Here is a 27,480-nt window from a genome sequence, read left to right on the forward strand (position 1 = left end):
AACATGGCCACTATCTTGGGAAGAGCACAAACATCTTAGTGCAAGCAATACGGTGATCAAGTAGATAATCTTCTGCGACTCATTTCAAAGGAGTTGAGGAATGTCATTTGGTCCCTACATTCCATAATCCATTGTGCCTCCCAACCATTAAGAAACTATTAGCACTAGAAGAAAAGCTAGAAAATGGTAGCTCATTCAAGTACATATGATGTACCATGAGAACCTCAATGGTTGAACTCAGAAGTCACCTCATGACCATTTTAGAGCAAAGTTGAGCCATGTAGAAATCCAAAAGTAATCCAACATACGTAGCTCTAACTTTGCTCGGCATACTTGCCATTGTGCAAAAAGTCACACTAACTGGACCTCTCTTAGACCTTCCCTTACTTGACAAAATCCTTACAGAAGAAGAGCTCCATGTTGCGAGTAGCTTAAATCAAGGAGGTGTGGTACTTATAACATTGGAGCATATCTAACCCTAATGGCAAAATTACTGCAGCTTCTCAAAAAATATGCTCCACTCCAATACAATCATGATTTTTATCAATAGCTCACATCTTGGCAGAGTAATCCTATACCATAAAAACTTGTACATTATAATTTTATACACAACAAAAAATATTTTTTAAACTAGAAATATAAACAAAATCCATGCATACCACACTATTAGTACCCCTACAATGCTTGGAAGCAAGGTAACATTCTTTGTATAGGGAGGGAGCAAGCAGAAGCAACCAATGATTAAATGAGTAAGTGATATTAACAAAAAATTTAAAATTTTTATTTAAGTCCTTGTTGAACTTGACTACATATGCTCTTAAGTTTTATCAAGTGAATGTAGACAAGCATGTGGCAAATTATATGCTTAAAACAACAATAAATAAGTGGCAATCCAACAAGTTATGGAAGAGCTAAATGACACAAGCAAGACTGAAGACTTGAATATTTAGGATTCTCAACAAACTTCAAGGGAATGCAAGAAGAAAGCCAACATTGAGGAGCCAATTTTGTCGAACAAATCTCATCTGCTACCTCAAACTCTCTACCATTACATCATGAAGAGCAATGGCTACCAAAGAATTTCAACCCTCTCTCAAACTTCCAACTCTTCATCGCAATAGGTTCTTCATAGCTTCGAATTGAGGCTTAAAGATCAAACAAATCTACTTTCTCATGGAGTAATCATTCTCATCCATTTGAGCCTTAAAAAATTAGCTATCCCTTTCTAAGGCTGAAAACCTTGTTGTATAGCATTGATTGTATTATTCCCAAAAAATGAAAAGACAATCAAAATAAAAATGCATGCATGATCATTGTAATGCACCTAGGGGTCCTCAAATTAGGTACGCTCGATGGCCTCGATTGGCCGACTCAGTCCCTAATCCCTAGCCCTTTGTTCATTTCCCCCACACTCACTCAAGGCACATCAAGGGCAGTACATAGTTTCTTATACATTCTATCGGTTAGAATCCCTCTTGATTGATACCTACCATATGCTAATTAAATATTAGGTTATATCTTGCTTTATGAAGTTTATTATTGGAATTGGGTCTTATGGTTAGTGTACATTTTGATATAAACACAATATTATATGAGCTATCAATACAAATTAGGCTATCGTCCTAGTAGACAAAGTTTGAGCTATTGTCTTAAATACATGCATGTAAGGGTTTACCTCTATTGGGTAATATCTAATTCAAGGACTTCAACATAGTTGATTTGTAGTGGTTCTAGTGTCTCAAATATATTTTCTATTTTTTCTTATTGAAGTTTCTTATCCCTATTCTTTGTAAGTATTCTCTTTGAATCCCTATAATTAAGGCCTTCAAATTAATCTCCCTTGACAATGGCCAATGCATTAACGAGAGAGAGAGAGAGAGAGAGAGAGAGAGAGAGAGAGAGAGAGAGAGAGAGAACCTTGATTAAACTCTTCTTTCTCGAAAAGCAAGCTATTCACACATTTCAAGGCTAAGTGGGCCAATTAATTGAAGTTAACAATGTGTAATTCTCTTGGGACATGCACCAACTTGTCATTGCACCATTGTATAAACATATGCCCTAAAGGGCAATATTAACAAAGTGTTGACCATGGAAGCATAGGGTAAAGGGAGTTTGGAGGAGCATGTCCTTGCTTCAACTTAACACCATGCTTTGGAAAGTCAATGGGAAGAAATTCAACACCAAGTATTGGATTGGCAAATTCATGAAGGTCTCCTTGTGGTGTCCCATGTGCCTAAGAAGGAAGGAAGCCATACCCCATAAACTTTGGCACTGCTCATCAACACAAGCAGTGTGGAAAATAATTAAGAAAGTGGGTCCACTCAATGGGATTGAATGCCAATGTTAGCCTCAAAGTTGCAATTTTTGGAGATAAGTCCTCACTCAAGGCTTGGAATATTACTAGAGTGGTGGAAGAATATGAATAAAGTAGCAATGAATAAGGAATCTAGGATAAAAATAGATGTGGTTTTTGGCTATTGTGCTAGTGATCCTTGGACTACTTGGATCTTAGAGGAGGGTGGATCGAGTGTCTAAAGTTAGCCACAAGCTCCTTAAGAGAACATGTGACTGACTTGTTTTGGGAATATCTTTTCTACCTGATGCATCTTTAAGATGTAGGTGTACGACTTTTTATCGAAATATCAATATGTTATTCACATTCAATTACATGAGCTAACTTCACTGAGTTAATGCAGTATCCTCATTTTCAGAGGCCAAAGTCCCTCAGTTCTAGGGTAAAAATGAAATAATGTAGGACATGTGCAAGTCATTGATGACGATGGCGACTTGCACGAGTCAATTGATCTACGCCTGTCCTCGCTCTAATAAAGCTTAGAGATTAAAGTGAGTGGTGTGTTTAGGCGAGGAGAGATTAGAGCTTAGATATTAAAGTGAGTGTGTGTTTAGGGGAGGAGAGATGCTGTGACATCTTCTTCGTTGGGTTTACAACGAAGTCTTCCTCTTTCTCTGCACCACCCCCCCGGGCCCCCACCCCCCCAAAATCAATTCTCCTGAAGACTTCTCCGCCTCGTCGTCCTGAGATGGGAACAAGCGGGCCGTGCCACAGATGTGGGCGCGCAGGCCATCTCGCCCGGGACTGTTCTCTGCATACCTGCTTCCGTTGCAACGGGTTTGAATCTCTTCCCTCGGCTACCATACCACAAAGATAGATCCATTTCATGTTTACTCTGTTTTTCCTCTTCCTGTTTTCCTTTCCTTGAGTGCGGACGCGCGCGTTGTTTTTCCCCTTTTGCTTTCCTCAATTGCCTTCTTTCTTAACAAGGCCACTATGTAGGAAAGAGCAGGAGGGGTCACATGGCTTGGGAGTGCGTTGAAGGCGTTACTTGCAGCAAATGTGGAGAGAAAGGCCACCTTCAGCGCAACTGCAAGAGCGTCTCTTGCCACAAGTACGATCTAGTCTCCCTATCTTGTTTTGGTTTAAGGAAATCTGGAGTTATTACTGCTAGTTGGAGCTGCCAGGGTCACAGTTGTTCCTGCAGTCGTACCTTGATGTCATACTGGTCAAGTTTTTTGTACACTTAAATTTCCTCGAAATCTGGAAGATAGACGGCCGCCTACAAGACAGAATACTTATACACACCATACTTCCACAGGTCCCTGAGTCACTGAGCAGCGTTGTATACAACGATGAAATTGAAGGTGACGCCCCAATCATTTTCCTGCTTTTTGGCAATGAAGACGTGTACAAAGTGCCTCACGAATGCCATTAAGGTTGGCCATTCAAGGTCGTTTTAGGGCTTTGGCTAGGGAGATAGAGTCTCGTTGTAGCCAATGGAGCTGAGCAGGCCATGGAAAAGGAAGACGATAGTAAATGAGGCAGCTTGACTTGTTAATTGGCTGCCTCGCATGCTTTTGATAGGAGCTTATAGCTGCCCTTAGTCGTGGTGTCTTTTTGATCAGCTGGGAGAGCTAGGTAAGTATGCATTCAGCTATGTTGTATTGCAAACAGTAAACACATGGAATTCATCCAAGTGCATTTAATCCTTCCTTGTACTAGACCAAGTCCACTGGCTTTTCTATTGATCGTGGAGCACTTGCACATAGACATTGACATAGATATGCACAAATATACAAAACTCAAGTCAAATAAAGATCATAAGTAGACTCTTGCAAAAAAGCAAGTGTTGCAGGACAAATGTTATTGGAGATGTTAGCCGACATGTGTGTCTTGTATCTGAGTCAAACAAGGACACTAGGAGCTTTGACGCAGTCTTTCTCTGTCGGTTTATCTCTTTGCTACATTTGAGTTGGAGGTTCTTCTTGCATGCAGCATTCTCTCAGCTCATGTGTATGCTGATGACAGGCCACAACATTGGGCAGCCTGAATCCTAGATGTCTTTGTCTCAGGCAGGTTATATGGCCATCTAGTAGGGCAGACAGTTTGATCACGGGTGGGTAGACCTGGGTGGCACCTTTATGACCAGTTAGCTATATTTTGCAGGTCCCACCTGTTTGCAATGCAGGTCAGCTGGTTGGACAAGTGCTCTGCTTTTGGCTACTTAGTGCTGCTTGTTCTTCATTGTGTTTGTTAGTTCATTATTGCCAACCCTTTTCACCCTTTTGTTATCATTCTTTTGCCTCCGTTTGATGCCCTTACTGAAGCTCCATGTGTTAGTGGATATTGTTAGTTCATGTGTGAGTCTATGCATTCTTTAGTGTGTTGAGATAATCTTTTCCAGTGAGGTGGTTGCTAGATTATTTGCACATTTAATGGTTGATTCACATATTTTATGTTTGGCGATTATGACACTAGATTGCTAGCTGACTTGATGATCGTAATGGCCTATTTATAGGCTAGTAGTTCTCTCCTCTAGTCATTCATTTTGAGTGTACACCATATGTTAGTCCTATTAAAGAGAGGGAGCTGGTGCATGCCCACACATTCGGTGACTCACAATTGGTTCTGTGTCGACTTTTGTCTTGGTATATGGATTTCATTACTCGAGTATTCTTTTTTTGAGTTTTTTTGTAGTGTTAATCTTTCTTTGCAGCGTTTCTCTTTTCTCTTGTGATTTCGTAGTCTATTACAACAGATTCTTACACTTCCACTGCTACATCCACTTTTGACATGGTATGAGACGTCCATGTTTGGTTTGTGAGTGCGCAATGGAAGAAGAACACAAACAAGGAGAGAGATGGAAAGAGAAAAACTACAATGAAAGAAGAGAATGAAGTAATAGATTTGCACTAAATTTGAACGAAAGTTGAATACAAAGAGTGGATTGATTAGTCCTTGCACATAGCCCAAGATGTTAATGAGGGTATTGGATTAGGTTTGACAAATGACAGTACTAGAGATAGAGGAGAGGTGGGAATTTGGAGTGTACTGACGAAATTTGTAGAAGAATGTGTGAATGATGAAATCCAAGTTAGAAAGGAAGATAAATAGCTAGAAAAGAATAAAATTGGCTGATCTTGAATAAAGTAATGCAATTGCTAGTTTTAAAAAAATGTAGATGGCAATAATGTATTGCACCCAAAGTTGCAAAAGTGAGACGGAAGGCTTCTTACCAAAGAAAGCCTTATAAGAAGACATGTCCTTTAAAGTTGATGTCGGAGACTTGTTGTGGATATGAATCATTGTAACAATTGTCCCACTCAAAAGCGAATGAGGTAGACTATGATGCTTCAACATTGATCAAGCCATCTCAAGCATGGTTTGATTGGCATGGTCTAGCATATCATCCTTTGATGGTGTGCTCGGATGGGGATACTACAATCGAATACGATACTTCCTACTAAACTTGACAAAGAATTTTGAGTACAACTCGTCATTGTGGTAGGCTCATACATCTCAATCTTGAAATTGGTTTGCTTTTCAGTAAACACCTTATTGTTGTCATAGAAGTTGGAACATGCCTTGCTTTTGTATTCCAAGAAATAGGGCCATACATACTTTTTTTTTGCAAATAAGGTGTGGCTAATTATATTACTTCAGAAAAAAACCGGAATACAAAGAAGTGCTCATGCTCAACAAACCAAGTTGGAGCTGGTGTCATAGATACATCATATATACAAGCCTCTCAAGGTGGTCTGGGGGGGGATAGGGCAATACATACTAGCTAAACTTGTCGACAATAAGCATCAACTATGTGGCTTTTCCAAGGGAGATTGTAGACATAGGCTTGCATAAGTCAGTGTGAACCAACTCAAGTGGAGTAGAAGCTCTCCATGAAGCAACTTGTGGATGAGGTTGTCTATGTTGCTTGCTTGAATACAACTAGGGCACAAAGTGGTGATGGGGGAAAAATTTGGAAGCTCTCCACCAACTTCTTTTGAGAAGCTTGCCTGAGGGAGTGAAGTTTGGGTGCCCATATCTAGCATGTTGAAGTAGTCCAAGCTTGTGGTAAGTCCTCACGGCAAGGGTGGTAAGCTTGTTGTTACATTAATAAATGTAACTTATAGGAGACATGCGCGAGGGATGACCGACCGGGGGCCTTGGGCACCCGAACGGAGTTAAGGGGAGCCTAGAGAGTAAGTGAGTCTAAGAATTGTAGGACTCACCTGAAGCGGACGGCTGGTAGTTGAATTAGGGAGAGGAGCCAGCAATCTTCTAGGCGAGGTTGGGTGGTGAATGAAACGATCTCTCTCGTGCTGTTGGGACGGTTGAGCAGAGGGGGCATTTAATTGAATCTCAGACATTATCACAGGTGATCAACACAGACGTTATCTAACATTGGTATCATAAATCGAATTAGGAAGAGGAGCCAGCAATCTTCTAGGCGAGGTTGGGTGGTGAATGAAACGATCTCTCTCATGCTATTGGGACGGTCGAGCAGAGGGGGCACTTATTGAATCTTAGACATTATCACAGGTGATCAACACAAATGTTATCTAACATTGGTATCAGAGCCGTTAGGCGACGTTACCTGGAAAGAGTCGAAAGGGCTTTACGTCCTTGTCGCAACGGAAGCTTGGCGAGCTTTTTTGGAAAAGGACCGTCGGGTTCGTTCCTATTTGGAGCCGTCGGGTCCCATTCCTATCTGGCGCGCTACTAGTCGGCAGTGGTGTTCATCAATCTTGCAGCTGTCCACGTCAACACGAAGCAATCGTACCAGGCTAAAGCAGGTGTCGCTAGCAGGGAAGGGAGACGGTGTAAGACGTGTCGGGCGAAATCCGCCTTAGTGACAACAGTGGTCATAGCCAGTTCATAAGTGACCTGGCGGGGGGAGTGTTTAACCCCATTTTCATCTTGTGTTTCTACTCGACAAGTCTTACTCTCACGTGTTCGGCACCGACAGCTGCCCTATCACTATAATAAGGGAAGTACCTCATTTTGTACGCAAACTTCTTATATTTGCTTTCTAATTCCAGTGTATAGATGGAGGGAAAAGAGAGAGAGAGGGTAACCGAAGGCTCTAGTTCTGGGGACCACCCTGTGGTGGATCCCCATGAAACTGAAATGCAAGAAGAACAATGGGAAGAATTTTTTGCTATACGACAACAATTTGATGATTTAACTGCTCGTGTGCAAGCACAGGGGGTTCAAATGGAGTTGCTAACTCAAGCACTCACAGAAATAAAATCTCAATTAGCCTTGTTACTAGAAAGGGATAAAAATAAGATAGAAACCTCGGACATTCCATCTTCATCGAAAGATCTAGATGTGACTATGCGAGATCCTAGTGAACCCCACCAAAAGTTAAGAGATAACCCAGTGTTAAAAGATATGAAAACCCCTCAGTTTCTCGGGGAGGAAAAAGACAGAAATAAAGACACTATCTTTAATTTTCTCCAAAAATGGGAGGATTTGCACAAACTTAAGAATACTCGATCACATCTCCAAGTGTTGGAGGCCAGTTTAACCTTGGGGCCAAAGGCACATAAATGGTGGAGAACTTTAAAGGAGGCAAATAAAATACGTGAAACTTGGGCTCAATTTGAATCGGTCTTTTTGAAATAATTCCTTCCTGAAAATGAAATGGAAAGAAATTGGGAAGATTGGGATTATGTCAGACAAAAGGGAAGACCGCTGTTGACATATTTGGAGGAGTATCGTGAGATAATCCTCAAATTGGAAGGAATAGGTGAATTTCAAAAGACGAGGATTCATAAGGGGACTAGATAAGGGGTGTAAAAAGGAAGTGAAAAGGAGTTCACCTAAGACGCTTGGAGAGGCAATTAAATTTGCATTAATCAATGAAGATACTACGCGTTCAAGTACACTCACTAGTCTCACTGATAGGGAGCCCAAGACTAAGGAATTTGAAACCTCAAAATTTGTAGGCAAATTTAAAAGGAAAATGCCATTTCTTAAGGGAAAGAAACAACCCTTTGAAAAGAAACAATATGTAAGGCCAAAGTTAAGTCAAGATGACTTTGATAAGGCCAAAAAAGAAAGGTTGTGTTTCAATTGCCTATCCCCTAACCATGTTGCCTGGAATTGCCCTCAAAGGAAAAAGGGGAAAGATAAAGGAAAGGATAAGGACAAGGGCAAGGGAAAAGAGAAACAAATCCATGTAGTGCAGACCTTGGAATTAAAGGGGCATGAAAAGTATAAATCTTTAGAGGTCTTGCACAAGGATGCACAACATAGGTGTTGTATGTCAACTTCTATGTGGCAGCCTACTTTTGGGCCACATGATTTAGTTAGAGTGCATGGATTAATAGCTGGAAAGAGGGTTAGAGTCATGATTGATGACTCTGCCACCCATAATTTCATAAATTATGCACTTGTCAAAAAATTGAAACTTCCCCAACAAAAGAGTGGGCATCAATATGTTGTTCGTATGATGCAAGGTCAGGATAATAAAATATGGGATACAATGGTATCCAATTTGGAAATTGAGATCCAAGGATATAAAGATAAACTTGATTTTCCAATTATGAATATGAAAAGAGCCTATATTGCTTTAGGGAGGGAGTGGCTATGGGGATTGGAACCATCCTTAAAATGTAGTTATCATCATAATACGCTGGAATTTGAAAGGGATGGTAAGACTTTTGTGATTCAAGGTGAACATGAAGTATTTGATAACCCTTTGTTGTGTGTCACTGAAGTTTAGAAGTTGATAAAGAAGGAAGCTTGTGAGGTATATATGTTATGGTCCATTCCTGTATAAAACACTTTTACTTTCTGTAATATAAAGCAACAATTTTCTTATGTTTGTGAGGTAAATGTAAGTAATGAATTAAGTGGTTTGCTAGATGAATTTAAAGATGTGTTTCCTTCTGATTTACCAAGTGGCCTTCCACCAGATAGGGGTGATGTAAATCACCCAATCGACATAGATAGGGATACACACCCTATTTCTAAACCACCTTACAGGCTAAGTGAAACACATCTCCAAGAAGTCGAAAGACAAATCAAGGATTACCTTGATAAGGGGTTTATACAACCCAGCAATTCACCTTGGGCTTCGCCAATTTTATTGGTGAAGAAAAAAGATGGTTCTATGCGACTTTGTGTTGATTATAGAGCACTTAATAAGATAACGGTGAAGAATAAGTTTCCTATGCCCAGAATGGAAGATCTTTTTGATCAATTACAAGGGGCAAAATTCTTCACAAAGATAGACTTAAGATTAGGCTATCACCAAGTAAGAATTAAGGCACAGGGTGTTCCTAAGACATCATTTTGTACTAGATATGGGCATTATGATTTTTTGGTGATGCCTTTTGGCCTCAGTAATGCACCAGCTACTTTTATGAAGCTGATGAATAGTGTGTTACGGCCCTATCTAGGACACTTTGTAATAGTCTTCTTGGATGATATCTCGATCTTTAGTAAATCAAGAGAAGAACGTTTGGAACACTTACGATTAGTATTCCAATTGTTAAGAACACATTCCCTTTATGCGGAGAAAACTAAATGTGAATTCTTCGCACAAGAGGTCAAATATTTGAGGCATATTATCTCAAAAGAGGGAATCAAGATGGATCCAGAAAAAGTAAGGGCAATTATTGAATGGCCATCTCCAGGAAACTTGGAAGAGCTGCAGATCTTCCTAGGTTTATCTGGATTTTATCGTAGATTTATTTGAGATTATGCCAAGATAGCTGTTCCAATGACGGACCAACTTGAAGGGAAAGGGAAGAACTTTAATTGGGGAATAGACCAAAATGAAAGTTTTCAAAAACTTAAGGTAGCTATTGCTATAGCTCCAGTAGTAATAATTGTGGATCCCAATAAACCATTCGTGGTTGAAGCTGATGCCATTGACAGGGCAGTTGGCGCGGTCTTACTACAAGAGGGTCGACTGGTTGCTTTTGAAAGTAAGAAATTAGACTGTGCAATACGGAATTATTCCGTTTATGAGAAGGAGCTGTATGCAATAGTACATGCAATGAAGAAATGGAGGCACTATTTGTATGGTGCCAAACTTTTGATCTTGTCAGATCATGAAAGCATTAAGTGGCTTAATGACCAACCGGATGTACAAGGGCGTAAAGCCAAATGGGCCGAACTTCTTCAAGAGTTCAACTATGAGATAAGATATAGAAAAGGAAAGTACAATATAGTGGTTGATGCGCTCAACAGAATACCTATCATAAATGAATTGAGTTTTACTCACTTCACTTCTGATTTGCTTGAATCCTTAAAAGGGAAATGGTAGGTTGATTTGGCATATTCCAACATATGGGAAGCAATAGAAAATGGGGATCCAAATGGAAGGGCCTCCACTGAGGAAGGAACATCTGAGAATGTTCAACAAGGAAATGGAGCATCAAGGGTTGCTCAAATGGGATTCAAGCGGAAGAATTTTACCATTGATAATGGTTATTTACTCTACAAGGGTAGGGTATGTGTCCCGAAAGATGAAGAAATAAGGTGCCAGATACTCTTTGAGTGTCATGATATCCCTAGTGTGGGACATCCAGGAGTTAATAAGACTTATAGTCTTACTAAAAGGCAGTTTTATTGGCCTAGAATGAATAAGGATGTCCTTGACTATGTGGTCAAATGTAATAAATGCCAAGTTAATAAAGCTGAAAGATTGAAAATGGGAGGACTTCTCCACCCATTAGAGATTCCTTCAGTAAAATGAGAGAGTATCTCCATGGACTTTATTGTCGCGTTACCCAGAACACAGAGGGGGCACGACTCTGTGTGGGTGATTGTGGATAGGTTAACCAAAATGGTTAGGTTTATTCCAACTTCAACTGATGTTAAAACACCAGAATTAGCTAGATTATTCAGAGAGAACATATACCGATTGTATGGCCTTCCGGCAAATATAGTTTCTGATGGAGATAGAAAACTTGATAGTCAATTTTGACGCGCTGTATTTAAGAAGTTGGATACTAAACTTAGCATGAGCACGGCGGAGCACCCGCAGACTGATGGGCAAACTGAGAGGGTTAATCAAATCCTTGAAGATATGCTGAGAGTATATGTTAATAAAAGGCAAACTAATTGGGAAGAGTATTTACTGATAGTAGAGTTTGCATATAATAGTGCCAAACACTCTTCCACTGGATATAGTTCCTTTATGTTAATGTATGGGTTTCAGCTTAGAGCTCCTCATGCAGTAGGACTGCTTAAGGGAAAGGGTTCAGGCAGCAAAGGATTTTTTTGAGGATATGAATAATATGTTAAAATTTGTTCAAGAAAATATTAAGAAAGCTCAAGACCGAGCTAGAGCTTATGCAGATCCTCACCGAGGAGACATCCCCTTTGAGGAAGGGGAATTAGTTTATCTTAAAGTAAGTGGACAAACTAAAACTATGAAAACGGGATGATGTCCAAAGCTTTCACCCAGGTATTGTGGTCCTTTCACAATACTTAAAGAGGGTGGGGAAACAGGCTTACAAGCTCCAACTACCTGCTAGAAGTAAAACACATCTAGTTTTCCATATAAGCAAGCTAAGAAAGAAGCTGGGTGATATGGATAAACTAGTTTTAAATGATAATATTGAGGAGCTATTCGGTGACATCTATTCCACATGAACCAGAAAGAATTTTAAATGTTCGTAATAGAGGAACAAGGTATACTATTTATCAAGAATATCTGGTAAAATGGAGGGATTGTTTAGAAGAAAGCTTAACATGGGAGCGTGTAAGCACTTTAAGAAAAAGGTTTCTCAATTTACAGTTGGACCTTTCAAATATCATTTTCGAAGATGAAACCGATTCTTAAGGGGGAGGAAATGTTACATCAATAAATGTAACTTATTGGAAAACAAGTGCGAGAGATGACCGTCTGGGGGCCTTGGGCGCCCGTACGGGTTTAAGGGGAGCTTAGGAAGTAAGTGAGTTAAAATATAGTATAACTCACCAGGTAATGATGGCTGGTAGAGTAGTCACGACGTCGTTTTCTCCAGCATCTTCCTAGGCGTGGTTGGGTGGTGAGAGAGACACTTCTCGTGCTTCATGAAGAAAGTTGAAAGAGTTCAGAGGGATGTCGGTGGAAGTCAGTAATATAATTCTGTCGGATTCGTAATAATGGGTTATGGAGATGAAGGTGAAATGGGCTATCGAGTTTGGGTTCCAAGCTTAAATAGGGTGTTGCGCAGTGTGGATGTGATATTCAATGAGTCAGAGCTGTTGAAAAATGTCACATCTAATGACCCAAACAAAAAGAAAGTTAAATTTCAGCATGATCAGTTACTTAGCAGCCATCAGCCCCACTGAAAATTCAGCTCCTTTTGATACTGATTATGACAATCAGCATATCATTATTGAGCCAGATGAAAATGGGCAGCAAGGGGAAGGGGAGGCTGAACATCAGCTTGAGCACCAAAATCAGCATGCTGAAAATGAATTACAGCAGCCTGAAATTGTATTACAGCAACTTGAACATGCAGTTCAACAGCCAAACAATGAGGTCATTGACATTCCCTTGGATGTGGATCCACTACCTGATAACACAGATCATTGGGTAAGAAGGTCTACATGTGTTAGAAGACCTATAGAAAGATTTGATCCTTCTTTGGACTGCATTTTACTCACAGATGAAGGTGAGTCTCTTACGTATAAAGAGGCCTTATCATGTGAGTTAAAGAAAAAGTGGAAGCTATCTATGCAGGAAGAAATGAAGTCATTGTATAAGAATGATACTTGGGATTTGGTTACATTGCCCAAGGATAGAAAAGCCATTCCTAACAAATGGGTCTATAAAATCAAATGTGTGGATGGCAAACCCAAATACAAAGCTAGACTTGTGGCTAAGGGCTATACACAAAAGGAGGGCATTGATTTTCAGGAAGTGTTTTCTCCTATTGTCAAAATGACCACTCTTCGAGTGTTATTTGCCATTGTAGCATCTATGGATCTTGAACTTGATCAGATGGATGTTAGAACTGTATTTCTGCATGGTGATCTGTAAGAAGAGCTGTACATGAAACAGCCCGAAGGCTTTGTTATACATGGAAAGGAGCATTTGGTATGTAAGCTTAAGAGAAGCTTGTATGGTTTGAATCAGGCTCCTAGACAATGGCATAAAAAGTTTGATGCCTTCATGCTCTCACATTGTTTTAAAAGGAGTAGTGCAGATCACTGCTTATATATTAAGAAGGCTGATGATGGAAGCCTTATTATACTTGTGCTTTATGTGGATGATATGCTTATTGCTGGTAAGCATAAAAGCCAAATTAATGCATTGAAAAGGCAGTTGAATTCAGCCTTTTCTATGAAGGATTTGGGTGCAATTGATCATATTTTGGGTATGCGTGTCACATGAGATAGAGAGCAACAACTCTTATTTCTCTCACAAGAAAAGTACATCAGCAAAGTACTTGATCATTTTTCTATGTCTGATACTAAGCCCCTTGGTGTACCTTTTCCACCCTATCTTAAGCTTAGCAAAGCAGATTACCCAAAAGATGACAAGTCAACCAATACCATGAAGGGTGTTCCTTATGCTTCAGCTTGTGGTTCTCTCATGTATTAGCCGCTATGGTTGCTACTAGACCTGACATTGCTTATGCAAGGGGAGTTGTAAGCAGGTTCATGTCAAATCCTGGCAAAGCACATTGGGAAGCAGTGAAATGTATCTTACGGTACCTTAAGGACACACAAAGAAAATGTATTTGCTATGTCAAGGGTACGTTGGATCTGCAAGGGTATTGTGATGCAGACATGGCAGGTGACTTGGATACTCACAAATCTACTAGCGGGTATATCTTTACCTTGATAGGTGGGGCGGTTTCTTAGTGCTCTAGATTGCAAAAAATAGTAGCACTCTCTACCATTGAGATTGAATATATTTCAGTCATTGAAGCTTCAAAAGAAGCAGTTTGGCTTGGTCGTTTGGTTGAGGATTTTGGGCTGCCCACCAAAACACTTGTACTTAAATGTGATAGCGAGAGCGTTGTATGCCTAGCTAAGAATGCCATGTTTCATACACGTACCAAACATTATAACCCTGCAGATGTTCTCACTAAAAGTCTAGCAAAGGCTCCACATGAGCATTGCATTAGACTTGTGGGAGTTGGTTAATGGACCTTTAAGTGGGAGGTTGTTGGGTGTAAAGACCCTTTACGTGCTCTCCCGTGTATATATTACTTCATACATGTGAACCCACCCTAATAGGTGTAAGTGTACAGTACCCTAAGTAAAAATACATTCTTTTATTCTTTGTGTACCACATTGATACACATCTATCCGATGACTCACTCTCACTCTATTAGTGCCAAACACTCTTCAACTCTGTATCATTGAACTCCTCGATCACCGTGTCTGCTCTCAGCTCACAACTCTCTCTCTCTCTCTCTCTCTCTCTCTCTCTCTATTTGCTTCCGCTTAGCCTCTGCATGTATGTATATGGGTATGGTTTTACCACAGCTTTGAAACCATACTTTTGCATTAGTTTGACAAAAGTTTAATTTAGTTTGTGATCAATTTTCATTGTCATATGATCCGATTATGATCAATTTATGCTAAGTTCTCAATGGTATTGAGCTGGTTCTATCGACAATAGCATGTGTAATGGATGCCATTGACAATTCAGCCATGGTTTGTGCTCAGTTTATGCTTTACTATGATTGCTTAGCCAAAACATTTGAGAAACATGAGAAATGGATGCATCGTGAGAGTTTTTGGCAACAATTTTGGATTTTTTTAAAGTTTTATGTTATTTTTATATTGGTTGAAAATTTTTAGCAAGTGTTTGGAAGCAGCATGGTTAAGCAGCAGTGGCAAATGTTATGATGCCTTGTGGAAATTTGAGTGTAGTATACTTTGCTTTGCCACATTATAGTGCGATTGAGGACGATTGAAACATAGTCACAAGTTACACAAAATGTGATAGGGACGGGGAATAAGGGATGGGAAGGGATTGTTGTCACTTCAGACTATATAGTCACGTGGAATGGGATGTGGGATGGAAAGAAGCTACTGTCCCCACAAGCCTTAAGTTCAAAATTGGCCGTCACTTGTGACTATGGATTGAAAGGACTTCAAGGAGAAGTCTTGTCATGGGGAGTTTGAAATTTGAATGCTTTGCTTAGCATTTGATTAATTTAATAATCAAATGTGCAAATGTGAGATGTAGCGGTACATGTGATGTGTATGTAAGTTATTTTACAAGAGCGAGCCAAGGAACCCAAAATATAAGCCAATGCCAAAGGCAAAAGTTGTAACAAGTTATGTTTGTTAGGTTCTAGGTATTTTTGGTATCAAATATTGTCCTAGAACACTTTAATTAATCATAAGTATGCATGGTGACACTAGAGACTTGGCATCAGTTAGCTAATTAATGCCAATCTAAGGCTAATCAGTGCTCTGATCTACTTGGGGGAAAAATTGGCCAAGCGAATTTAATTGTTGGTTGGTTAGATTATTAGAAAATCTCGTTTTTGGATTTTGGAGTTGTTGGACTGCTACTTGCTGGTTTGGGCAATTTCCTAGCCATTGTAGACCATATTGGTGAAGATGAGTGCATATTCTTGATTAAGGAAAGTTGGCGATTGTGGTTGATGTAGTTTCTTCTAAAGATTACAACCTTTGATCTCCTTGTATTGGTGTATTCATTTGGGATTGGAAAATTGGGTCAGTCAGCAACTATTTTTTACCAAATTCTTGTGACAAATCTTTGAATTTTTTTGTCTTTTTCCAATCATTTTCTAGCTTCGCTTCACATTTTACAACAATCTAGCCATTGGAGGTGGGGATTTTGATGAATCTTTGCCATAAATCCTTATGTATAGCAAAAAGTGGAGTTTGACAACCACCTTAGGAAGCATGCCTAGATTTGAAGGCTTTGGACTTGAATTTTTAAAGTTAAAATCGTTGTATTTTAGGAGAAGACAAGAGGCTAGCTAGCGAACATTGAATTTGGGGCTAATTTAGTTTCCATGGAGCATGGATGAATGCTAATCCCCTAGCAAATGAGGGGATGAATTGATTTGGAGACTTGCTGGTCATTTATGATAGCAAGAAGTACTTGGATTAGTGGAAGAGGTCGAAGAAGGGCTCCATGTTTTGGGACCAATTGGGTGTTGGTTGTCCAAGATTAAGTGGTAAAGTGTATATTTTATTTTATGTGATTTTAGTGTTAATTAGATCATTACCACCCTTTCGAAGAATGAAGGCTGGATTCAATATAGGTAAGGAATCACAATGCGTGGGCATCCCCACTCCCGTTCTTTGATCCATTTCTCGTCCATGTGACTATATTTCTTATGTCTCATAGTCTCGGTCTTTAGTTGATGTAGTAGAGTGCAGACTTGGCCGATGGCATATTTGAGGCCATGTGATAGATGTCATCTATGTATGATGTGTCTGTGATAGATCCATCTTGGGAGAGGTTTAGGAAAGTGTGATCGATTTTGTGTCATCTTTGTATCTAGTTGCTGTGTTGGACTCACCCATGTTCTCTTTATATCTAGCTTCACAATAGTCATTCTAATTTGTTGAGCTCAAGATTTAGACAATCTAGGTTGTAATTCAATAGGGGCCCTTGACAATAGTTATCCCATGTAAGCTCAACGTATGCACATTTGAGTAGATTGGCAGCTTTTTGTTCCTTTCTATTGCTCGTTGTCTAGAGGACTTGGATGTTGGGTGTTAGCATTTGTGTCATGGAAGGTCTTGTAATCTTTGAGTAAAAGCCACTATCTCGGAAGAGGGCCTTTGTCTGGATGTCTTGCTGCAAGCCATACGTGCTATCATCATGATCAAATGTCTTTCCATGGGCTGCTTCTTGAGCCACCAAAATTATGAACAAGATAAATACAAAATTATCATGCATTAAATCCTATTTTAGCTCTAGAAAAACGTCTTAAAAAAGAATTATTTCATTAAAGCAACTTTTTATTCGGTATTAGGAAAATGCCCAACGATCCCCTACATAATGACATGTTGTTATGGGGATGTGAAAATTTAATTCTTTGCTTAGTATTTGATTTAGTTCTTAATCAAATGTGCAAATGTGAGGTGCACATGTGATGTGCCAATTAGCCATTTCACAATGATGGGCCAAGGATCTTGAGAAGGCAGTAGGTGTCAAAGGCAAAAGTTGTAGCAAGTTATATCAGTGAAGTGCTAGGTGGTGCTTGGTGATAGGTTTTGGCCTAGACGATTTTATTAGCTATTAATGTCAGTGAAGTGATATTAAGAACTAGGCATTACTTAATTTATTAATGCCGGTTCAGGGGTTAGCAAATGCTTAGGAATACTTGGATGACAAATTGGTCTAGCCAATTTAATGTTGGTTGGTAAAATTATTTTTATGAGCAATAATTTTTTTTTTCAAATTAGTATTCCAAAAATTAATTTAATTGGGCTGAAAATTGTTGAAGAATGCAATTAGAAGGTTGCCACTTCGCAAAGATTTCCCATGCAAGTAAGGGAAATATTAGAGGTTGGTGGAGCCTCCTTCCAACATTGTGGAGGTTGGGAGAGAAGAAGAGAGAAATGTTGCTACAAATTTCCTGCTTTCTCTTTGTTCTCTCAGCTAATTCATAGCTTCCTTGAAAAGATATCAGCCAAATTCAGTCCGAGGAGGGTGCAATTGAAGAATTTCTACTGCTAAACCATAATTTATAGTAGGAATTAGTGTTTACTAGCCACCTTGGGAAGAGTGCTCAAAGTTCGAGGTCTATTTCTTGAAATTTAGTAGCTAAAATTTGGGGCTTTTAGTGGATTTCAAGAGGCCAGCCTACCAACATCAAGTTTGGGGTGGAATTTTTCTTGTAAGGAGCAAATTGAAGGCTTATCCCCAAGCAAACCAAGGGGCAAATTGGTTTGAAACTTGTTGGTTGCTATGGACAGCAAGATGTATTGAAGATTGAAGAAAATTAAGCGATCTTAGTGTACTCCAACCTTTAGCAATACAAGCTAAAGAGATACCAAAAGGGGCACTAGTTTTAGGGCCAATGAGGTATCCATTATCCAAGATTAAGTAGTAATAATTGCATTTCAGTTTATTTGAATTTTATTGCTTGCTGTAATTAATGAATAATCATAATCAAGTTATTATCATCCTGCCAAGGAGTGCTGGTTTCACATGTTGTGGGCATTCTTGTTAGAGCTCGACATTCCCTAGACATGCAAGAGTAGCATGTGTAACAAGCGACATGTGCAACAGGGGTGCCATGTGGCAAGTGACATGTCAGGCAGGTGGCAGGACAGCTGGTCAGACAGATTTGTTGTCTAGTTGGTTGCATTTAATACATCCGACACGGTATTTTTGGCATTTTCTTGCTAGTCTATTTATTGGCCTCGGTTTTTGCAATCTTTATTAGTCGTGCTCCCAGTTTTCAGGCTGTAGACCATGGAGAATGCTCTCGGGGCTAACGGAGATTGAGATCTTCGAGGTGGAGACATATGTAGACATTCTCTGCACCTGTGTATATTTTTGCATCCTTATACAACATTCTTCACTGTAGATTTTTTGTGTTTCACTGTCTCTTTCTCTCTCTCTTCTCTCTCAGTTCACTCTTTGTCTTGGTCATTCACTTCCACATTGCTTTACTTTGACACGGTATCAGAGCATTGAAGGACTGACCTAGGGTAGACCCATCCGAGGAGGAGATTTTAGCCCGATACAAGGCTGTGTTTTCATTGTTCAAGGGCGTGCAGGAGGGTTGTGTATTAGAACAAGGCTGAGGCGAGTATGGGCGTGCAAGAAAAGATAAGATTTGCTGAAGCTGCTGCTGTTTTTGCTGTTAGAGAAAGAAGTAGGGTGCATTTTTGGCCTTCAAGTGCAGATTTTACCTTTTTACCGCCTCTAGCAGGTGAAGGAGTGGGACAAGTAGTGAAGAGCCCTAGGAGGCTGTATTCTCACAATCAATGTGGTTTGCTTTTTGTGTTTTGTGCAGGCATTGTAGGTGAGGATGTCTTTTAAGGCCGAGGTTGAGTTTCAGGTGATCATGGATCAGAAGGTGCCTTTCTTATCGGCTCTTTCATCAAATCAAAAGCTCGATGGTAAGAATTACTGTATCTGGCTGGTCATGATGCTTGCCATTTTGAAGTCCTATGATTTGGCAGAGCTTGTTACAGAGGCTATTCATCATCCTTCTTCGTGAGACGAGTCCAGATGATAAGGTGGAGCTGGCAAAGGCTCAAGCACATTGGGATAAACTCAATGCTCACATTCGCTTGTTTTTATTTCTCTCATGTATTACAGCTGTTATCTCTCATACTGAGCATTTGATGGTGGTCCTGGAGATATGACCGGAGCTTGATTGGATGTACAATTGTATGACTGTCATGAAGCGAGTTTATTTGGAAGTGCAGATGAGGACCACCATGAGTGTCAACAAGTCATCTTCCATGCGAAAGCATTTTAACAAGCTTAGGCAGCTTCAGATGCAGATACAAAACACAGGGAAGGTGATCACTTTTGAAGACATCGTGATAACTCTTCTTTCATAGTTGCTGTCCCGTTTCAGTTTCTTTCTGCCTTGATTGCTTCAGGGTGGTCTGAGACTCGTCGATGGAAAGATTTGGTTCCTATGGACCAATGCTTCTAAATCTGAGGCTTTGGTTGATCAGTCCTCTTAGAAGAAGGGGAAGGACCAAAAGAGGGACAAATCCAAGAAGGACAAGGAAAAGAAGTCCACTTGTCATATTTGTGGCAAGACAGGTCATTGGAAGAAGGATTGCTGCGACAAGGAGAAGAAGAACAAGGAGAAGCATGAGAAATCTTCAAAGGATTCCGAAGCGGTGGTTGCTCCCTCATGAGCTACTTTCCTCCACTTGGATGTGGTTGAGGATTCGACCTTGACAGCTTTTGATGCTGTGTTGACGGCCCCATACACTTGGGAGTGGATTGTTGACAGTGGTGCCTCATGGCACATGACTCCTTCAGCAGGTGTTGCTCATTTGCGGCCTTCGCATGGCTAGATTCTCGTTGGTGATAGTTTGCCTATTCCTATATAGGGATGGGGAGACATGCATCTTATTTTAGATGGGTGACGTGGTGCCCATACATCTGAGGTGCTTTATGTGCCAACCTTAGGGTATCGTCTACTTTCGGTGCACAAGATTTGTGCTCTCAACCTTTTGGTCTAATTTGATGTGGATTCTTTTCGGATTCTTGATCATGGATCGAGACATGTTCTTTCTTCAAGATATGAGGAGAATGGGGTCTATAAGTTGCAGTCTTCTTCTGCCTTGATTTCTCCTCTTCTTATCTCACAAACTCAATTCGAGCTTTGGCATGCTCGGTTTGGCCACCTCAACTATGATTACCTTTGGAAGGCGTCAAAGGGACAACTTTTTCGAGGTTTGCTAAATATCGCGGTGAGCGAGTAGCCTTGTGTATTGTGCATCCATGGGAAGCAAACTCGTGATGGTGTTTCCAGCAAGGCTTCAAGAGGCGGTCTTCAGCACCCTTGAAGCTTGTTTCTATTGATCTTTGTGGACCGATGAGGACGGAGTCTCTTAGAGGGAGCTTGTATTTCATGCTAATTGTGGATGATTATACTAGGATGACATGGGCTTATTTCTTAAAGCTGAAGTATGAGACTTTCTCCGACTTTAAGGATTGGTTGCTCTTTGAGAAGAACCGATCAGGCCGGAAGTTAAAGATCATACAATCGGATAAGGGTAGAGAATTTGTTTCTAATGAGGTTGCTCGTTTTTGTGCAGATCATGGTATTCACCAGGAGTTTGCTAATACAAACACCCCTTAGGAGAATGGCATATTGGGACGGAGGAATCGTAGTGTGATCAAGATGGCCCGTATCATGATGGAGCATTGTTGGACATCTCAGTGCCTATGGGTTGAGGTTGTGGCTAGTGCAGTTTACATCCTTAATTGATTCCCTACTTCCGGTGTTGTTGGTATGACCCCTCATGAGATGTACTTTGGGGCTAAGCCAGATGTTTCTTATTTTAGGGTTTTTGGGCGTGATACCTATATTCACATCTCGAAGACACATTGTGACAAATTTGAAGCGGCTTTCCAACGACAGGTGTTTGTGGGTTATAGCTTGCAGTCTCAAGGCTACCGCTTATATGATCTCGTTAAGCGGGATGTCTACACGAGTTGTGATGTTAGGTTCATGGATGTTCTAGCCTCAGAGGGGGGTGAGGATCATCGTGTTCTTGGAGATCGCAGTGATAGCTGGGCGTCAACTACTATTCCCTGGAGCCAGTGTCTCTTGAGGACGCTTCTTCGGATGAGGAGCTTAGTTCTTAGCCACCCAATTCACAGATTCCTCTCCTGTCATCGGTGGACCTTCTAGAAACTTCAGTAGATGGAGAGCGACAAGGCGAGATTCGGCCTCCTCCTCGTTGGGCTAGTGACACTCTTCATGATGCAGGGTTTGAGAGGACTTTTGAGGAGTGGTAGCCATGGGATGTCCTGCAACGTTCTTGGAGGAACTGCTTGATGACTTGTGTCATGTAGGATCGCAAATCCACCTCTGTGAAGGAGGCTTTACAGCATGATCATTGGTAGAAAGCGATGGAGCAGGAGTTGGCGTCGATTGAGAGGAGTGGCACTTGGTATCTTGTGCCGAAGCCTTCTCATAAGAAGATCATTGGTGTCAAATGGGTCTTCAAGACCAAGTACCGCAGTGATGGCACGTTGGACAAGCACAAGGCCTGCCTTGTTGCTAAAGGTTTTTCATAGCGTTGAGGCATTGATTTCCATGATACTTTTGCCCCTACAACTTGGATGGCTACTATTCACGTAGTCCTCACCTTGCCTAGCCATAGAAGACGGCTGGTCTATTAGCTCGATGTAAAGTCAGCGTCTTGAATTGGGAGTTGCAGGAGGAGATATATGTTGAGCAGCCTCTAGGCTTCTTTTCTTTTGATGGTAAGGTGTATAGGTTGAGGAAGGCTCTCTATGGCCTTAAGCAGGTTCCCCGTGCTTCGAATGAGAAGATTGACGTGTTCCTCTAGGCGAAATTGGGGTATCAGCATTCCAAAGCCGCCCCGAGCTTTATGCTCACGCCTCAAGTGGAGGTTGTGTGTTGTTTGTCCTTTATGTGGACGACTTGATTGTGACAGGTGACCATACTCGGATGGTCAAGTAGATAAAGGCAGCTCTTCATGAGAAGTTTGACATGATGGATATGGGACTTCTTCACTTCTTTCTAGGTCATGAGATCTATCAAACTCTGAGGGGGATCTTTATTTCCCACGAACGGTATCTACAGGAGCTCTTGACTACGTGTGAGATGGAGGGATGCAAGTCTCTTACAAACCCTATGGACCCAAATTGGAAGGCTACAACTTATTTTGATTCTCCTTTGGCAGAGGCTACTCGATATAGGTAGTTGGTTGGCTCCTTTATCTGGCTTCTTAATACTCTTGTTGACTTACGTTATGCTGTAGGTGTGCTGGCCGGGTTCATGAGTGAATCCACGATGGTGCATTGGCAGGTTGCTCAGAGGATTTTGCGGTTCTTACAGGGGACTTTTGATCTTGGGATCTATTATCTAGTAGGTATTGATTCTATAGACTTGGTTCTTACCAGATGGAGTGATTCAGATTGGACTGGCGATATGGATCATTGGAGGTCCACGACAAGTTATTGCTTTACCTTGGGAGTTGGTGCTGTTTTATGGCCCGCTCTTATTTATCAAGAGGTCATGATCAGCTGCCTTGGGTGCCATCCAGCTACTGGAGGATCAGCCACCCTCACTGCTAGAGCTGCTGCCACCCTGTTGGTGGACCTTTCTGTTCTGCCATCACCTGCTGTACACCACAGACAGCTGCTGTTTTTCATCAGCCTGCAGTCATCTACACTTTAGCCAGCCACATGGCACTCTTGATATTGCTTTTTTATCATGTGATGCTATTCTGGACTGCTGGACCTCCTTGATAGCTGCATTTTCAGCTTGTTCTTCTTCCTCACATAGAGACCATTTCTAGGTGGGAGATGGGTGTTTCCAGCCCCAGAGACTGCTGGATTTGTGACAGCTGGCCGTCCTGCTGTCCCCAGCTCTCTACTTCAGTTTTTCACTCCATCATTGGTGGTTTTGCTGCACTCGGGATGAGTTCTCAGAGGACAACACTCTTTGGCACACCCCCTCATTTTGCTCCCACTTGAGACTGTAACCGTTGGATAGTCTTCACTCCTTGAGCTCTCTACATTTGTATTACATTCCTTCATTGATTGATTGATTCATTACTACTTTCTTTCTTTGCACTCGTCTCTAGCACCTCTCCTATATGCAGCAGAATTAATAAAAAGGCCTTATGAAGATAAGTGTCAAGTGAGATGGATGAGAAGAATGAATGACACTCAGCTCCTTGAAGGTCACATCACGATTCATGAACTTACACTGTGCCCATGTGTTCTTTGTTGCCTCCACTAGTGGGTAGGCAATCAGCTATAATGCTCCACACCACACCTTTGGTAAAACACTGTGCTCCAAGAATGTTTGCAATTTCATGTATACTAATTGATGGAGACCACAATATTGTCATCAAGACCTTTTTGGGGTCCATGCAAATGATGGCTGCGAGTTTTTGTACCAAAAAATTTCGTGATAAATGAATCATTTGACTGACTACCACTGTGTGTATTTGCAGCTCAATTGTGGCAGCCTAGTGATTGTTAACTTCAGTTAGTGAATCATTTGACTTACTAACAGTGTATATTTGCAGCCTAATTGTGGCAGCCTAGTGACTGTCAACTTATTTTCCCAAGATCCAATATAGTTACTTCTTTATTTAGCTGTTACATGTGCTAAAGCCTGATAGAGATGGTTTACCAAAACCCGACAGTGTTCTCTTCACCTTTAAAAAGTTTTTAATGTATGAAGAAAGGATTCGAAAACTCTCTAGAAGAGAAGTGGCGACTAGATTGTCTTTTTTTTCTCAGTGCAAAGGCTCAAAAGAAATCTTAATTGTGAGTATGGGCAAGGTTGCATACTCAGAGAGTACTCTGTGCTAGTGCTGGTCTTTTAATGGGCTGCAGACTGGACCAATTTGCTACGATTGTTTTCTTAGAAGAGAATGAACTGCATGCTGTAGTAGCAATAAGTTGTACTGATTTGCTAGTAGTCTCCAATCTTCTTTGTTACCAGTTGATTTAAACAAACTTTTGGATTCTTCCTCACTGTTGATCTAGGGCGATCTAATGCACATTCTCACATAATTATTTTGTCAGGTTTCTTTGAGTGATTGGTTATGTGAAAAAATTGGCAAGAGAGGTGCCATGACACTTGACTTTAATTATAATGTTGATTGACTAGGTTGGCTGAAGTGTCTCCTAGTTTTTGATGATGATGTTGTGACTTGTTCCGGAGATTTGACACTTCTAATGGTGTATATTTCCAGGTGTGGTCGGAAAGGGCACATCTCAAAGTTTTGCAATGATCCCTTTGCAAAGGTATGCTGAATGATTTTGTACGGCTACAATTTTATGTCTTCTGAGAATAGGGAATGTTGAGAACAAACTTGTTAGTCTGTAAGCTAGTGAAGAGTACATAACACTGAGAGCTGTTAGCTTTGATATTGCTGCAATGGTCTCAGCTATTGCAATGTTTCTGCAACTGTACAACATAGTTTTGGTCTCTCCTTGTTGGGTTACCTGAGGTTTTCCATTTCATTTAATACAGGAAGATACCACTTTGGTACATGAATTTGCTTTGCTAATTTATGATAATCTAGTCATGAGTAGAGCATGTTTATGCTTGCAACTAATTGGCAGTTCCGCAGTTTCTGTTGGTGGCCAGGCTGCAGAGGTGGAAAGATCTGAACGACAGCAGGCCTTGCTGGTAACAAAGGTTCCTAGACCTGATTTTGCAATACCTGAGACAACCTTTGACAAGGGAGAAAGCACGATTGCATCAAACTACACCAAAGCAATTCCTGGACCATGGGACGGCTTAGGTGTGACATCACGAGATGGAGGACTCACTGAAAGCGTTGTTGAGAGAGCAGAGAAAACTGCAGGCTCAACTACAGGTTATATTTCTCCTGCTGTAAGTGCCAAGAAAAGGCCAGCTTCAAATATGATTCAGTCAGTTGTATCGCAGCGGTTAAAAATTGTGGCTGCCAAGCAAAACCAGAGGCAGAATAATGGTGCAACAAGTCTACAGGAAACCGACGAAATCGTTCCTGCCGTTGAGGCTGAAGGAGCTTCTGGCCTGCAATGGAAGGGTTTGGTGGGTTATGAAAGTGAAGGGAGTGACGATAAGTCCTAATGGCTGAAATGATTAAAATGGGTAGATTTGGTAGAGCATCAACTTTCTGATGACCTGAAGATTTTCTTACAGCTCTAATAACAGATCTCAGTGCCTGTGGTGAAGCATTGAGCTTTTCATTATCCAAATGTGGAAAGTCTCATTCAAGTTGCAGTACCACTTTTTAAAAAGACATTAGCTAAAGCTCACTTTTTTTTCCCATCTTGAAGTTGTAGGGGACAATGAACCAGATATAACAGCTACAGCTGTAGTTAAATGTATAAAAGTGGGTTCAGGGTTGGTTTCTGGTTCTGTTGTCAGCTTATTCATCAGCTTTTGTATAGGATAAATTTTGTTATTCCAGTGATGGATTTCAATGGATGCCTTTTTTCAGTTAAATTTAAGAAAAATTTTGTCATTCTAGTGACGGATATCAATGGCTGGCTTTTTTTCAGTTAAATTTCTATGGTAGGTGCTGAACCTACTTGGTAAAGTGCTTAGTGCTGTTGTTTATCTACCGCTCGTGACTCAGCACCTTTCTTCTGGTATGGTATAGTCCCTTACATGTTGCAGTTATGCATGATAGTCCTCAAGATTTGTGTTGCAAGACATTATCAACTTCTTTTAATGAGGATACGTTGCTGATCTTTCAAAAAAGGTGTTTTTGTGCAATTTGTCATTCCCACGATAAAATAAAGGAATCAATGATGCTAGCAATAGGAATTTATACATTCTATATATTATTTAGAGCTTTGCTTTAGGGATCACGAATCAAATAGAAGGCTCCCAAGCTTATGTTGCACAAGAAGTTTGGTATTGGAGAAATAAAGTGGGCTTTTTTTTGAAGGGTGAGTGGGGGTTATCATTTTGTTTTAAACGTTGTTGCATATTCATATTGACAACTCTTGGAGTTGCAATATCCATGTACATAATAGGTTGTTTCATTCTTAATCTATCTATACATATTTGTTTGAAATAAAGGAAAGTAATAAATATAATTGATTGAAATAATTTAGAGATTCAAAGGTCTAAGTAATTACAGAAGAAACACAAAACAAATCTTTTAAAACAAAAATAAATTGAAAGAAACAAACATTTCAGTCTATATGAGAGTCCACCTACATAGGATGCGACATTAGTATTAAGTGATTTTAGGGGATGGTGTGTGCATGATTGGTGAATTTTAATGTATGTGGTGACTACCTAAGAATCCAATAGAGTTTATTCTCATAACTTTGTTGCTTTCTTAGTGATGTAGGGTAGTTGAGTAACAAGGTTTTCTCCGCGAAATTTTGTCCAGGGGTAGTGTGGATGAGAGATGTTGAGCTGGTGGGTTATCATTGTCTTTTCATTTGCCTAAGCAAGGTGATTGATATTATGTGCTAGATTAAATTCCTTGAGTGAGCTATTGAGTTGAAATATTTGAAAGTTCAATTTAGTGATGAATTCTTAACATTCTAGTCATTCTTACAAGTTTAGAAACTCAAAACTAAAATAACAAAAAAAAAAAGTTCAAGAGAGTCTATCTATTTATTCTTCAAGAAGAGAGAAAAAAACCCTAAAGATTACAGGGGGCTAAACAAAAAAAAGAATAAAGAAAGACAACCAAAAGAAGAAAACCATTGCCTTTGAGGTCTTGGTAGGCTATAGGGATTTCTTTGATGGACGCTTTGTGTTCGATGCCTTGCATCTCTTTGGAGTGGGACCTTTTAGGAAGGAGAATAAATATCTATATTCTTTTGACTACAAGTTATGAAAGTAAAGCTTCTAGAAGAAGAAAAAAACAAAAAAAAAAACACAACAAAGAAAGTTGGAAGTTAGGGACCATTTGTTTTAGTAGAACATTGAGGGTTAGCAGTTAAACCATAGGAGTTCTATTTGGTATTGTAGCATTTGATTGCCTTGTGTGGGTTCTTTGATAGGCATGAACCTTATCAGTGGCATTATTTTAAAAGTAATATTTCTAGTAGGAAAGCAATGTGG

The 27,480-nt window shown here is 40.3% G+C and overlaps 1 protein-coding gene across 3 annotated transcripts; it reads left to right on the plus strand.

Moving 5' to 3' along the window:
- The first annotated feature begins 2,946 nt into the window (after positions 1-2,946).
- Positions 2,947-25,920, plus strand: LOC148019438 (uncharacterized). 3 transcript variants are annotated; one of them, XM_087661070.1, is made up of 4 exons: positions 2,947-3,130; positions 3,306-3,407; positions 24,650-24,701; positions 25,048-25,920. In XM_087661070.1, the coding sequence occupies exons 1-4, from the start codon at positions 3,042-3,044 to the stop codon at positions 25,516-25,518; spliced, it is 714 nt and encodes a 237-aa protein (XP_087517196.1). In that variant the 5' UTR covers positions 2,947-3,041; the 3' UTR covers positions 25,519-25,920. The 3 variants fall into 3 exon arrangements, with proteins under 3 accessions (XP_087517196.1, XP_087517198.1, XP_087517197.1); XM_087661071.1 differs by having other exon boundaries at positions 2,992-3,130; positions 3,296-3,407; XM_087661072.1 differs by lacking the exon at positions 3,306-3,407.
- The last annotated feature ends 1,560 nt before the right edge of the window (positions 25,921-27,480 follow it).

Source organism: Lygodium microphyllum, chromosome 20 (assembly GCF_053477565.2).
Source record: "Lygodium microphyllum isolate KBCC chromosome 20, Lygodium_microphyllum_v1.1.10, whole genome shotgun sequence".
Classification (NCBI taxonomy): domain Eukaryota; kingdom Viridiplantae; phylum Streptophyta; class Polypodiopsida; order Schizaeales; family Lygodiaceae; genus Lygodium; species Lygodium microphyllum.